This window comes from Cupressus sempervirens, chromosome 11, assembly GCF_028749045.1.
Source record: "Cupressus sempervirens isolate cs-2001-9-10 chromosome 11, ASM2874904v1, whole genome shotgun sequence".
Lineage (NCBI taxonomy): Eukaryota > Viridiplantae > Streptophyta > Pinopsida > Cupressales > Cupressaceae > Cupressus > Cupressus sempervirens.
Window position 1 is genome coordinate 681,397,713 of NC_143128.1, and position 15,572 is coordinate 681,413,284.

General features: G+C 38.2%; 1 protein-coding gene across 1 annotated transcript in view; it reads left to right on the forward strand.

The window, feature by feature from the left end:
* Positions 1 to 4,992: 4,992 nt before the first annotated feature.
* The window catches only part of LOC149531549 (uncharacterized), a 227,498-nt gene continuing 216,918 nt past the window's right edge, over positions 4,993 to 15,572 (forward strand). The window contains exons 1-2 of the mRNA XM_089807896.1: positions 4,993 to 5,856; positions 8,155 to 8,305. Of these exons, the coding sequence (XP_089664022.1) occupies positions 5,384 to 5,856; positions 8,155 to 8,305 (624 nt within the window). The 5' untranslated portion in view covers positions 4,993 to 5,383. The remainder of the gene's footprint in view (positions 5,857 to 8,154; positions 8,306 to 15,572) is intronic.

The following is a 15,572-nucleotide window of genomic DNA, read 5'->3' on the forward strand; positions in this document are numbered from 1 at the left end:
TTTTCATCCTCTCTCATCCTCATATGATCAAATTGTCCTCTCAAACTTTTTGCCTTGGCTCTTCTCACATTATCATCACCTCCATAGATCTTTTTTAGTTTGTTTCACATTTCAAAGGCAGTTTTACAATCCTTGATGTCATCAAATTCTTCATAACTCAGGGCAGATGCAATATCTATCATCATGTTGTTGTGAGTCTTCTTTTTAGCAATATCATTGACAAATAATGTACCAGCAGGTTCTGCATATTTTTCATCAAGGTACTTCAACCCTGAATCACCAATAGAAGCCAGATGAAGTCTCATCAATCCTTGCCATGCTAAGAAGTTGTCCCTATTAAGTCTTGGAATTTCCCTCTTGTAAGACATCCTAATCTTTAGCTTAGATCCTTGAAATCTTTCCCTGCAAGCACCAAAAGCTCTGATACCAATTGTTGGAATTATAGATGAAGTAACTGAGGGGGGGGGGGGGGGTGTGAATCAGTTACCACAAAAACAAATCCCGATGTCTTAAATAACTAGTTACTATTGATACATGGTAAACACTTCACAAAAATGTTGTAACTTGATAGATTAACTTGTTACTGATCTTTAAGCATTCATAATTATTAGCATGCATCCAAAAGTAAATAACATGAACACAAGAGACACCAAATTTAACGTGGAAACCCAATATGGGAAAAACCACCAAGTAACTAGCTACCAATTTTCACTCTTCTAAAGTGAACCCTATTAAGAGCCAACCCTGTTAAAGGTTAAAAAACACACTGTTAGGTGTGACCCTGTTAGAGGATTTAATCAGCCTATTAAGAGTGGCCTTACTAAGGGTCTTTAGAACAATTAAACTAAACTGTCACCTTGTTAGAGGATTTAAAAATGACTATTAAACCAACTCTGTTAAGAGATTTTGAAATCACTGCTACAATGGTTAGAAAGTAACAATGAATTGACTTGAATATGGTGCAACTGAGTTTGTTGATTACAAATCTCTATTCTGCACCATTAGATCCTCCTTGATCAAATATAGCTTTACTACTCCTCAATGATCTTTGGTCATCCTTCAAAATTCGCTCTCACAATAATCAGTCCTCCTTCTCATTCATATCACATCAAATCCATCACACACTTAAAATTTGCAACTTGACCTCTTATATATACCATTCAAATTATCAAGTTGTCTCATTCACAAGTTACATTTACCAATAAACCATACATCAGTTGACTACAAATATTACATTAAACAAATAAACTTTATTTCACAAAACAATGAAATCCTTCATTGGCCAACCCTGCTCGGTAAGCATTGCTCTAAAAATAATTTCCTGAGTTAACCATCTCAACTCAGTTAACACTGGAAAATTTGCAAAATCCTTTGACTACCGAGTGAACTCGGTAAGAACTAAATTTCCATGAGAGCTTGGTAAGAACTATCTCTGCCATATTTCCCTTTGATGATCGAGTAATCTTGGTAACAATTGAATTTTCTTTGCTAACCTTGAAAGCTCGGTAATAACTGTCTGCACAAGGTAAAGCCTGAGAATGCTCGGTAGACATTGTAAACCTTCTTTGCTAACCTTCTGAGCTCGGTAGACTCTGTCTTTTGCCTTGCTGACCAACAGAGGTCAGTAGATTCTGACTGATAACTGATATGACATTTGTGTAACATCAAAGACAACACACAATTGAACAATTGTATCCAACAATAATCAATATTTGTGAGTAGGATGGTAAAATAACAAGTTTAAATACTAGTTGGAATGATAACTTAACTCACACGAGTGTGTAGGAAGTTAGGAGTAGTAGCATCCTTTTATTAATTAGTAACTTATAAAAGTTCAGCTACATAATTAGATTTGCAAATTGAAAAGTAGCTATTGGAATTAGATGTATAGACTTAAATATTTAGTTGTTAAACTCTACTCATGTCACACATTTAAAAATTCATAATACTTGACATACACACTGGGTAGTATTATAGTGTGAAATGAAGAGAAGAACTAAAGTGCAAGTATGAATCAAGTTATAACTGAGCACTATATACATCGAGAAGATGTATGTACATTGAGAAGATGTATGTACATCGAGCAGAGACTAACTCGAACTAGACAGGTTCAACTGAGTCAAGAGGATACTGAATGACAACATATCTACATAGCATGGACAAAGTACTTACCAAGATACACAAAGAGCACATTAAAGTTTGAAATGGTACAAAATATTAGGTATTTCAGTTATATCAAGCAAGAAAAGATGTTTGTATAGATCAAGGAAAATAGTTGGTAAGATTAATTGGGAATAGAGAAATGATTGTTTATGATCCCAAGGTAGAACGAGGAATAGTGAAATATAGGAAGACATGTACTATGGAAAGGATGTTTCTCTATCATTGATTAAGATCAAGAGAAAATTGTAGAAGATTCCTAAACCCTAATTAGGTTAACGATAGAAAAAGGCAAAGTATTTATATTTAAAGAACAAAAAAGGAACAATTTAAAGTTGTTGTTGATGCAATTATTGTTGAAGTTTCTATTGTTGAATTTATGAGAGGGATATGCCAAAGGAATGAGAAGTCAGATCTACTTTAGATCTACTACAGATCAAAGATTCAAGCAACAAAAGAAAGAATTCGAAACATCAATCACCAAAGGTGATAAATCGTTGAACATATGAGAGATTTGGACAACAAAGTAAGTTGCAATCACTTATATCAAATTTTACTGCTATTTTCTTACCATTATAATAGATAAATCCTTTAACAATGTAGACTTAATAGTCTATTTGTAAATCTCTTAACCAAGTACACATGTTATAATTGTGTTGTAAAATCATTGAGAAAGGTAAATCCTTACTGATCTTTTGTGTTACTCCTAATAGAGTAAGTCACCAGAAGTGACAAATAATTATAGCCCTAATAAGGCAATCTCTTGTTGCAATAGTGAAGGATTTTTGGTGTCATCCCCACCATAGGTTTCCCTCTAACCAAGGGTTTCTACATGACCAAATCAATATGTCAAGTGTTGTGATGTTATGGTTTATATTTACATGCATATGTTGATGTAGATTAGTTATATTTACTTTCATTTCATTATTGAAGTTGTGAATGTGCATGTCTATTCAATGGATAAATTACAAAGGGTTGATCAGATTTGAAGGGGTATAAAAGTTTTAGAGGGTACTAAATCACCCCCCTCTCGACATCCTACCTTTCCTAAATATTCCAACATCCAATACTTTGACAATGTTTTCTCTTCATGATGCTACAACTTAGTCATCACCATTTTGTTAGTCAATCATACTCTTAAGTCCAACACATAGAACCTATCTAGTCTAGAACTAATTTTCTTAAAACCCCGATGGAAATTTGACTAGGTGAACCAAATTCTATTGTGATTGGTCATGTTTCCTACTAGTGGATAAAAAAGTTTAAGCTTACTGATTATTAAATACAAATAAAGAAATTAATTTCCTCTCAATTCAAACTTAGATCTCACAATTTCATCTTGTGCTCTTTCAATCATATTAGAGTCACCACCAATGATGCAAGCTATATCTTTAAATTACTCATCCATTTTCACAACCTCTCTCTCTCTCTCTCTCTCTCTCTCTCTCTCTCTCTCTCTCTCTCTCTCTCTCTCTCTCTCTATCTCTCTCTCTCTCTCGTGATTAGAATCCCACACATTACCTATGCAAATTTCAATGCCATTATAAATTGTGATGATCTACACCAATCTATTGCATGAAGAGGATCCCTATCTATGCCATGATTTTTTTTAATCTTTGGTCCCACCAGAATGGAAACCCTTTCGTTGCCTTTGGGGTGCTTAGGCTAGGATCCCATGGAGGGGGACTTCCTTTAAAATAGAGCAGGTTGTTGCTGAGATCTTTTAGGATCAATATTCTAAGGTGAACGGTCCAATGAATTTTTTTAGTTTGTTTCACCATTAAATTTTTATTTCCTATATTTAGGGAAGCTAGTGGTCCCATTGATTTTAGAGTGAATATAACTTTAAGATTGTAAATTTATGGTGTCATTGTTTTACTGTTATCGTAATTAAATTTCTAAAATAATAAACTGATTATTGACATAGGCAAAAAAAAGACCCCTAATCTAGTGGGGTTGTTTCTAGTTCCATCTCATTTTCACTCACTCAAATTGAGAGGGATGAATGACTCTCCTCCCTCGAGTGACACTACGTTGGCGCTTGAGGGGTCTCTCTCTCTCTCTCTCTCTCTCTCTATATATATATATATATATATATATATATATATATATATATATATATATATATATATATATATATATATATATATATATATGGTGATGATGATGATGATGATGATGATGAAGAATAATTGTTTTTCCTTCTGGTCAAGTGCCATATAACTCTTGCAGGGTGATCCTATATCCCTTGACCCCTTTTTTTTTGTGAATATATACTGTTATATTATTAATTAATACAAAATGACTTAATCATTAAATATATACATTTTACATTCTTTCAAATTGTATCCCTAATTTGTAGAAATAAACATTACAAGCACTTATTCTAACAATTTTCATAAATATATAAGATAATTGTTTTTCCTTCTGGTCAAGTGCCATATAACTCTTGCAGGGTGATCCTATATCCCTTGACCCCTTTTTTTTGTGAATATATACTGTTATATTATTAATTAATACAAAATGACTTAATCATTAAATATATACATTTTACATTCTTTCAAATTGTATCCCTAATTTGTAAAAATAAACATTACAAGCACTTATTCTAACAATTTTCATAAATATATAAGAACATCTTAAAAATAAAAATGTAAAAATCTTACTTATTATTGATACAAATAAAAATCTCACTGCAATAATCTTACACTAGAATTAACATAAATTACTATATATATCAAACAATAATTTCTTAGACTCGTAAATTTTTACTTCTTAGTTACCCGCCGTTGATGTTCTAATATTTTTGACTTTTCTCATGCTCAAAAACGGCTCTACAAATTCACGTTGGGCCCAAAAAAAACACAAGAATTTAACGTTCGTCCCGAACAAAACAAATTAGTCCAGAATTTATTTCGAAAGTCTGCTTTTTTAGGCATTCGAAAAAAACAACGTTCCACAAATAACGATTTGCAGAGTCTAAAACCCTTTCAAACCCTCTTCCCTGGAATAACACTTCGGAGGTTTTCGCCTTGCGAGTTAAAGTACTCTCCTTCCCTTTAATACCGACTCAAAACCAAGTGGAGGATCACGGCAAGAGAGCAAGTTAATTGCAGGAGTTTGCCTGGGCTTAATCCAAACCAGACATATTTTCACGTTAGCCCTACCTTTCTGTTGCTGCACAGGTAGCTTTTGCAAACCCCATACATGAAAAGCACAACAAATGGAAGTAGATCAAATAGTAAACTCAGTGGTGAAGCTGTACGAGCTGCGTCTGTTGCGGTGCTCTCTGTCCAGCTATCCCACGCTCCCCTGTCCAGCTGAGGACCAAAGTGCGGAAAATTACGTTTCACATATAAATACTGTGGTGGAACACATTGAGAAGGGGGAGTATGTCGAAGCCTTGCATTCTGAAGCCGCTCGCTTTGTTTTGAATGGCGCCTGTGATGATGAATTTGTTTCTGAGTGTCCTAATTCAAAAGAAGGGGCAAGTAAATATTATCACCATCTCGAGGATCGCATTACTGTTTTTCTCCGTGGCTCCGAAAGTTACAGCAGTGAGAGCGCTTGGCTTGATTTTCTCGACTCTGATAAAATAAACAGCAATTTGGATAGCTATGCGCCATACCGAGCATTGCTTATAATGGCCCTCGGAATTGCAAGTTTCTCTGTATTTGTTCAGTGCAATTTAACGGGGTGAGTTCATTCCTTATAAAGCGTTTCACATTGAAGGTCTTAATTAAGTTGTTCTTTTACGTTGATCAGTTAGGTCTGATAGCTAAACTTTCCAATTAGAATGCCGGGGCACTTCCTCACCAAGCTGCTGGTCCTCTTCTAGACGCAGTGTATATTGTTCTTTTAATGCCCATCTTCAAGCGACACTTTGTTGCTTCGCCTTGAAAACATTTTATTTGTCAGAAAGCTGGCATGACTTTATCAGAGCAGTTCTTACTAGCATGCTGGGGCACCCTAGTAATGACATTTTATTTGTCAGAAAGCTGGCATGACTTTATCAGAGCAGTTCTTACTAGTATGCTGGGACACCCTAGTATTGAGGTCACCCATCTAATGAATGGTTCATAAAAGGTTCCATGGATGAAACTCTGTGGTTAAATGTGTTCAAGATGGTGTAGTACTGGGAGCATCACCTAGGTGCAGTGAGTGGTAACTGCTCCATTCATTCTCATGAGAGATGGATTTGTGTGAACCTCTACTCATGAAACACGAGTCAATGGTTTTGCCTCAAACACTATACAATTGAATCTTGATAGCAGTATCATAATTTCACTTACTGTGGAAAAGATCTCCTACTTATCAATTTATGAGCTTAAGGGGCTTTGTAATGCATATTTTGTAAGGCATAATACTTGCTGAACCTTTTGCAAATGGAGTTGCAAGTAGAGCGGGTTTAACCATGGAGGAAACTTTGTAGTTAAGAATGCTCAAACTCGAGTAGTACTGGGATGCATGACCTCTTAGGAAGTCCGACGCTTAGCCTCTATGAGCATCACCTATAAGGTTATATGCAATGAGTGCTAAGTGTTCCATTCGTTCTCATGAGAGATGTGTTCATGTAAACCACTATTGAAACATGGGTCAATGGGTTTCACTCAATAAACTACACGTTTGAATCTTGATAGCAATATCACTTTTTGACTTGCTGTGGAAAATATCTCCTACTTATCAATTTAGGCATCTGCAACAGTGTAGTTATATTTTGATTTTATAATGATCTAGAAGACTTGATATACAATTATTTCTTTTACTAGATGGGTCTTTGCAAAATGTAATAGTATGCTATCAAATTTTAGCTTTATAACTTATCACTTCGATGAGTTTAAGGGACAATCTAATGAATGGTTCAAAAGGCACAACAATTGCTGAAGGTTTGACAAATGAGGTTGGAAGCAGAGTGGGTTTAACCCTGGAGGAAACATTGTAGTTAACCATGCTCAAGATGGAGTAGTATTGGGATGGGTGACTTCCTGGGAAGTCTTGAATGATGCTTCATCTTTGTGAGCACTGAGTATCACCTAGTTGTAATGAGGCTAAGTGTTCCATTCATTCTCATGAGAGATGGGTCTGTGTGAACCACTACGCATGAAACACGGATCAATGGGTTTGACTTCAAAAACTACATGCTTGAATCCTGGTAGCAATATCACAATTTGACTTGCTGTGGAGAATATCTCCAACTTACCAATTAATGAAAATATGGGGCTTTCAAATGAATGGATTATAAGGTACAACACTTGCTGAAGGTTTTGCAAATGAGGTAGCAAGCAGAGCGGGTTTAACCATGGAGGAAACTCCGTAGTTAAGTGGAGTAGTATTGGGATGGGTAACCTCTTAGGAAGTCCCATTGCTTCGCCTTTGTGAGCAACACCTAGATGTAATGAGTGCTAAGAGATGGGTTCGTGTGAACCACTACTCATGAAACATGGGTCAATGAGTTTGACTCAATAAACTACACATTTGAACCCTGATAGCAATATCACTTTTTGACTTGTTGTGGAAAATATCTCCTACTTATCAATTTAGGCATCTGCAGCAGTGTAATTACATTTTAATTTTATTATGATCTAGAAGACTTGATATACAATTATTTCTTTCACTAGATGGGTCTTTGCAAAATGTAATAGTATGTTATCGAATTTTAGCGAACTTAATGTTCTGAGTGTTGCAAGGAGCAGTGTATGTTACTTGGCTAATTTTTAAAATATGAACACAATTTGTAGGTAGTGCTTTTTTGTGATAAAAAAGCCACAATGATCATCCTTGAAAATCTTATCTAGAAATGATTGAAATTTGACACTTATCAATCTCTTATAGGATATTGTAATAACAAATTTAATAATTCACAGGGTTAAGGATTTGTACTTAGGACTTAGGTGTATCTCATGATTCAGAAGATTTGATTCACAATTATTTCTTTCTATACATGGATAGTCTTTGCAAAATGTAATATTGTGTTATTGTGTTATTTAATTACAGTCCACATGAAGGTTTCCAAAGTTTTCCTTTCAGCCGTGGTTCAAAACAAGAGATGGTAACACTAGACAAACAAACAGAATGGGAGAGGTGGTCCTTTCAACAGCTCATGTCTGATGGTTGTGATTTGCTTGGAAAATATGTCCTTCCCCAGGTATGTGATTTATATAAACTGGATCATTTATTATACAAATTTATTAGTCAATTTTTAAGTCTTGTGTACTTATATGATGTAATTTTTTTTGCAAGGAGTTGATATGCATAGTGTTTGGGGGTGTCTTGTGTTTTCTCTTTCTCCTTTTCCTTGATTTTATTTCTCATTCAGTCTTTATCCATTTTCAAAACAAAGATTAACAGCTTGTGTATTTGCATTTACATCAATCACATAATAGAAATGAGGGTGTTGGCCAATATACTTTATTTTTCTTCTAGTAATTGATACACCAGGATTTCCAACACCAACAAGCAAAAGATGTGGTTTAGCCTTAAAATAAAAAGGAATAGTTATAGCTGTGGGCAATCATTTGGAGTATCCTTGACTGAAAATCATTTTATGGTGTCAGACATAGCATTGTGTTGTTCACCGAACCCCACGGCTAACTAGAGGATCAAAACATATATCCTAGATATGTGAATGCCACCATGAATACAAATAATGACTTTCATTCAGTTATTAATATAAGTGGGCTATCATTTGTTTATAAATATTATGAGACATCTATAATCATCTTCTATTCATGAGACATCTATAATCATCTTCTATTCTTGAGTATTCTGTTCATGATCAAAATTAACATAATCTACAACCACAGAGGCTGTGATTGTTGTAGTTATTGGCATCTTAAATCATGCCTTTAAAGGCCAGGGTAGGTGGTCTTGTGACCATAGGTTAGGTACTCGGAACTTGAACAACAGGAATGACAAATGGAACTGTAGATTCAGAAGCTGCTGAAGCTTCAAGATTGGAAGCTAAACTTCCAAATAGAGGTTCTGTAACATACTGATTTTCCTAAACAAGTTTTAATCTTGAATCAATTGATTTCCTAATTCATATCACATGACATTGATTTCCATTACTGTTTATAACTGAAATAAAACTCTATTCAATATATTCAGCTGAAAGTAAGTAACTGATATTCTTGAAATGTAAAACTAAAAATACAAAATGAGATAATTATGTACTGCAATCATATAACTACTTCTAAATATCCAGTTGGAATTAAATAACAGATGTTCTTGAAATGAAATATCTATCTAATTACAAATTGAGATAATTGCGAACATTTAACTTCTTCTAGTTAAGTAATAGCTATTTGTAAAGCAATTCACTTTCATCTTGAAATGAAATAACTAAACATTCGGAGGGTTAAGAACATACAGTATAATTTGAGAAACTTCTTTCACTTGTTGTCCAAGCCTCGACATTGGTGAGAGGAGAAGCATTGACATAGGCTTAACCTCCCAACCACGGACCATTACTTATCCCCACTTATTCTAATTTAATAGAACGACTCTCCCTACCTCGGGATCGGGCTTGGGATGTTCATAATCCTGCCATCAGAGTATTCAGGTGGGTTGAAGTCCCAACAGATTTAACTTCTTCTAGTTAAGTAATAGCTATTTGTAAAGCAATTCACTTTCATCTTGAAATGAAATAACTAAACATTCGGAGGGTTAAGAACATACAGTATAATTTGAGAAACTTCTTTCACTTGTTGTCCAAGCCTCGACATTGGTGAGAGGAGAAGCATTGACATAGGCTTAACCTCCCAACCACGGACCATTACTTATCCCCACTTATTCTAATTTAATAGAACGGCCCTCCCTACCTCGGGATCGGGCTTGGGATGTTCATAATCCTGCCATCAGAGTATTCAGGTGGGTTGAAGTCCCAACAGTTATTCGCCAAAACAACTGAAGCATCTGGACAATCAACAAAGATCACTTGTTCGGCAAATCTGCCTAATTCCACCCTGGCCAAGGCTTTCAAAATGTGGGTCGACAAACCTGATCTCCACCACTCGGCTTGACAACATCTTACATAAGTGGAACATGCATGAGCTATAATAATGTTTTATATATTATTTTTATGAATACTGATGTCAACCTCATTTTGCAGGTTCTCTACACCTCCTCACCTTATTCAGGCCTCCAAGCCGGTGATTCCTAGGTGTTATCATACTATAATTGTATCAGAACATTTCACCTTCTTCACCATATTCAGGCATCATCACTTGGTGAATTCATTGGTGTTCTAATTTTGAGATATTCTATTCACCTTTATGATCAGCTCCTAAGGCTGATCATTGGATGGCAGTAAAATGTGTGCTTTGTTATGTGAAGGGCACTTCAGATTATGGACTTCTGTACTTTCGGAGTTCTAATCCTAAACTCAGTGGGTTCACAGATTCAGATTGGGCAAGCTCTGTTGATGATAAAAAGTCAACATCTGGATATGTGTTCAGTTTGGGATCCGGTGCAGTCACATGGACCAGCTAGAAGCAGTAGGCAGTTTCTCTCTCTTCTACAGAGGCTGAATACAGAGGGACTGTTAAGGCAGGATGTGAAGCTGTTTGGCTTCGTCAGATGCTTGGGGATATGCAAATGTCACTAGCAGGACCGACTACTTTGTTTGTTGATAACGAAGGCGTTATCAAGTTAGCACGGAATCCGGTCTTCCGTGAACGAACCAAGCATGTGGATGTTCATTGTCATTACATATGACAGCTGGTTGAAGACGGGACTATAGATCTGTAGTATGTTCCTACAACAGATCAGACTGCAGACATTCTCGCCAAGCCTCTTGGTCCTGATAAGTTTGTCAAATTTAGAGGACAGTTTGGGGTGTTCAATAGATTAACCATTAAGGGAGGGTATTGCAATAATAGATAAGTAGTCTATTATTAGTTAATGGTTATCTTGTAAATAGCTTAAGCTTTAGTTTGCTTTCGTTTTTTGCTTTCTCTAGAATAGAATGTTTCTATTCTTTACGATCGTTTCCTAAGGAAACATCGTCTCATTCTTTTGTATAAATTGACCTTTCGGTCTTTGTTAATGACAAGCAAATATTTACCAATTACTTCGTAATAGAGATAATAGAAATTATCTATTATTGTAATACTCTCTCTTAATGGTTTATCCATCTAGAGCACGAAGTTGTCAAAAGGTGTAAAAGGAAAATTTTGTTTGCTCAGTGTGCTCTGCACTGTTTGCTGTGGGCTACGACCCAGATTGCTTAGATAGGGAAGCTAAGTGCTTTTGACATTCAACCTTCATGTGCCCATACTTGTGACAATAGTTGCATTGAATGTCTTTGTCCTAGAGCCTTCTGAAGCTGGAGCAGAGGACCTTTGTTAAGAAGATTGTTGTGAATGAGGCTTGCCCTTATCCTTCTGAAAGGATTTAGCAACAAAGGCTTGCTCTGTGGAGGTGGAGGTGGAACTGCTACTGAATTGTTGTTTCCACCGATCTTGCTGAAGTAGCATTGTGCAAAGATTGCTGAACTTCAGATCAACACTAGTAGAAGTCATGTTAAGATTCTCAATTAAATGCTCGTAGGAGTTGGACAAACTTTTAGAGGGTTATAACACAATGTCCTCTTCCTCCATCGTGCGTGCAATGACAAGCAACTGATCACAGATTTCCTAAATTCTTTTCATGTGTTCCTGCAGTGATTTCCACTCATCCATGATAATAGAAAACAGAGTGTTCTTGAGAAAGAATGCTCTGCTTTTGTCTGAAGTTTCATGAAGTTTGTTGAGATGCTCCCATATCTTGACAACTGTTTTGTCAGATGGAATTTGAGGGAGCTGATCATCAGCTACAGATTATTTGAGAAGCTTCACCGCCTCCCGATTATTCTAATCCCATGTAATCTAATTAGGACCAACTTGAGTAGGTCGAGTTGTAGTATCCAGAACCACTTGATCGTTGTCGCAATATTCAAAGATGGTTAGCATTCGCTGTTTCCACGTGCCATAATTGCGGCCATTGGACTCCTGATTTCCCTCGAGCAAAATAGTAGTTAGAGATGCCATAGTATGTTTTCTAGTGAAAAAGTGTGCAAATCTGTGAAGGTACGTACTTTGAGGCAAGAAAGCGGAAGACCCAAAAAAATGAAGGGGTACCTAGAAGATGTCAGCCGACTGGATTGTCGTTGGTGTTTTTGTAGCCAACGAAGTGATTGTCGTCTGTGTTTCTGTAGCCAACAGGATGATTGTCGTCGGTGTTTCTGTAGCCGACGGGGTGATTGTCGTCGGTGTTTCTGTATTCTGTAGCTGACGGACTCTTTCGGGAAGGTTCGGCGGATAGTATTTATATCTCGTCTGGGATCATTGTAAATCATCATTCATCATTCATCTTATGAAGCATAATGTAATGTTCTGCATATGCGAATAATAATAAGAAGTTCTGCTATTCATATCTATTGTTTGTGCGTTGATTTCTGTACCTAGTACGGTAAACATTTGGCGCCATTGCCCTATGAACCTGAAAGGTAGTAGGAATGAAGATTAATGCCAAATCAGCTTAACAAGGATTGAAATAAGGTCAAGGGAAAAGGTGGAATCCGTACTGCACAAGGGAATTTAATTCTACCACAACAAGCCGAATGCCGAAGGAGATTCCAGAAGATTGCCGATGGAAACCGAAGCACGAAAGACTTGTTGGAGGAAACTCAGCAGCGGGCGGAATTGGTGGAAGAAGCACGAGAGGAGTTTTTGAATTTGTGTTCGTCGAGGGAAGAGAATCCGGACGGAAGAGCATCGACTCGCACGGCTCGGAGTGCTAACGGAGCAAGAGCGTGGAGTGAACTCTTTGTCCGGGATATACTTCCGCAGGGGACAACTTCAGAACACCCTTCTTCACCAAGGTTCGCAGTTGTTGAGTCCGCCGGTGTGGGAGTGCAGATTGGTGGTGTGGGAGTGAAGAGCGCCGGTGTTGCAGGACCGAGCAACGCCTGTTTACAGAAACCAATCGTGATGGCGGGACCAAAAGAGAAACTGCCGAAGTTTGATGGCGATGGTACGACTGATCCCATTCAACACTGCAAAACATGTGAAACGATCTGGAGGGCAAATGGAGGGCAAATGGCATAACTGATGAAGACAACTGGATGAGGCAATTTCCGGCCACCCTACGGGGAGTAGCAATTGACTGGTTTACTAGTACAGACACACAGAAACTGGACAGTTGGAATAACATTAAAAAGGAGTTTTTGGCCGAATTTCAATTGTTGCGAGACGATAATGAAATTGTAGCAGAAATCTTTAATACCAAGCAAGGAAAGAATGAAACTGTCCGCGTTTATGCCAGGAAATTGAAAGACTTGATAAACAAAATGGAAAATAAGCCGGCAGACGGACTTCAGAAAAGGTGGTTCATGGAAGGTCTACGCCCAAACCTGTGGAAGAAAATGAAAATTGTGCCGCCGTCGTCATACACGGAAGCCTATAACAGAGCATTAAATCTCGAAAGTGAGCACAAGAAAAAAAGGAAGAAGAAGACTAGTTCGTTTGATTTTGATGACGACGAGCCTTCCGGTGAAGATAGTAGCGATGATGAAGGCAGTAGCAAGAAGGCCCGTGCCCTACAGAAAGACATGATCCACATGATGGAGTTTAAAAACATGCAGAAGGAGCCAAAAAGCAGTGAGCTGCGGTGTACGGAGTGCAAGACCGACGGTCATACTAAAGGACCTTGTCCAAAGAATCAATTCTGCGACATTTGTCAAATCATGGGCCATTTGACAAAGATGAAGACAAGAGGATCTCCGCAGGTGCTTCTTATGTAGGAGGCTTCCCCGTCAGGCAGTAACGTGAACACTAATAGTGCAGGTGCCACATCCAGCGGATATAGGAATAATAGACGTGGACAGAACAACAATAACAATACGAGCAGAAGCCGAATCCAGTATGATGCAAATGGACGACCGATTGTTCAGTGCCGTGCATGTAACTTGTGGGGGCATTTTGCGCGGGAGTGTTTGACGGTGAATACACCTCAATTATTGTGCCGATGGTGCGGACTCGGTGATCACGACGATTCCAAGTGTCCAAAATCCGAAGTGAACTTGATCACTATCGGGACGGATGAGGAAGAAGTTCTGGCAATTACGCGAAAACAAGCAAAAGAATACCTGGACCCCGCCGAAGAAAAGAGGAAATTTGCGGAAGCAGGGGCGGAGGTCGGAAAAGTATCCCAAGCGGCAACACCTCAGGACACCACTGGCACTTCAGCGAGGAATTCTGTGGAACAAAACATAGTACAACAAATTTTGTAGATGGAGGTACCAGTAAAGATAAATGATTTGCTTCTCACCATGCCTCAACTCCGATCTGCTATCTCAAATATTATGCCAGTTCCCAAGTCACTGGGAGAACCAAGTCGAGGGAAGGAAAAGTCATTGGGAGAACCAAGTCGAGGGAAGGAAAAGTCATCGGGAGAACCAAGTCGAGGGAAGGAAAAGGAGATTGCTGTACGTGGAGAAGATCAGATGTTGCTGGCGCTGGCATCTGGATGGCACCTTGCAGTCGTTGAGATGGGGATCCTCGGACATGTTCTCATGGACACAATAGTTGACGGAGGGTCTGGTGTAAATGTATTGCCGGAAGAAACCTGGAGGAAGCTTGGATAGCCGACATTGTGGCCTCCGAGATTTCAGCTGCTGACAGTCGATCAACATGGCATTAAACCGCTGGGTATTCTCATGGCACAGCCGTTAACAATTGGCACTCAGCCATTCCTGCTGGATTTCGTGGTAATCCCATTGAGGAGAAAAGGATATGACGCCATCTTGGGCCGCGGGTGGCTTATTGAAGCGAGAGCTCGACACGACTGGAAGAAGAACACTTTATCACTGGAAAATAAAGGCCGCCAATTTTTCATTGATCTGCATACCCAAAGGTAGGTGAAGAGGCCCTATCATCAGAATCTAAGGAAGAGGAGGATGAAGGCAGACAACGGATGGAACCGGATCAGGAGGGAGTCCTGCGATTGGACGGGGGATCAATGGATGACGACTTGGATTCGGTCAATGGTCTCTACCACTGGCAAATGGAGCACTATGAATTATTTCACAGTTGCAATATTCTGTCGATTGAGGAAGGTCCGAGAGCAAACGAATATTCGAAGGAGTTTACTGAAGTAAAGGAGGGAGAGGCACCATTGGATGTTACACCCGCCCATGCATTTAGTGAAGGTGAAACAATCAAGTATAATGAAGCTATGCTGCAAACAATGAATTTGGGGGACGAGGCAAAGCCGAAGAACATACTAGTCGGAGATAATTGGGATCCAGTACTCAAAGCTGCGGCATTCAAGATATTTTTGGAATACAAGGATGTGTTTGCATGGACATACAAGGACCTCAAGGGAGTACCGCTGAAATTGTGTGTACAGTGCATCCCGCTGATGGAAGGAGC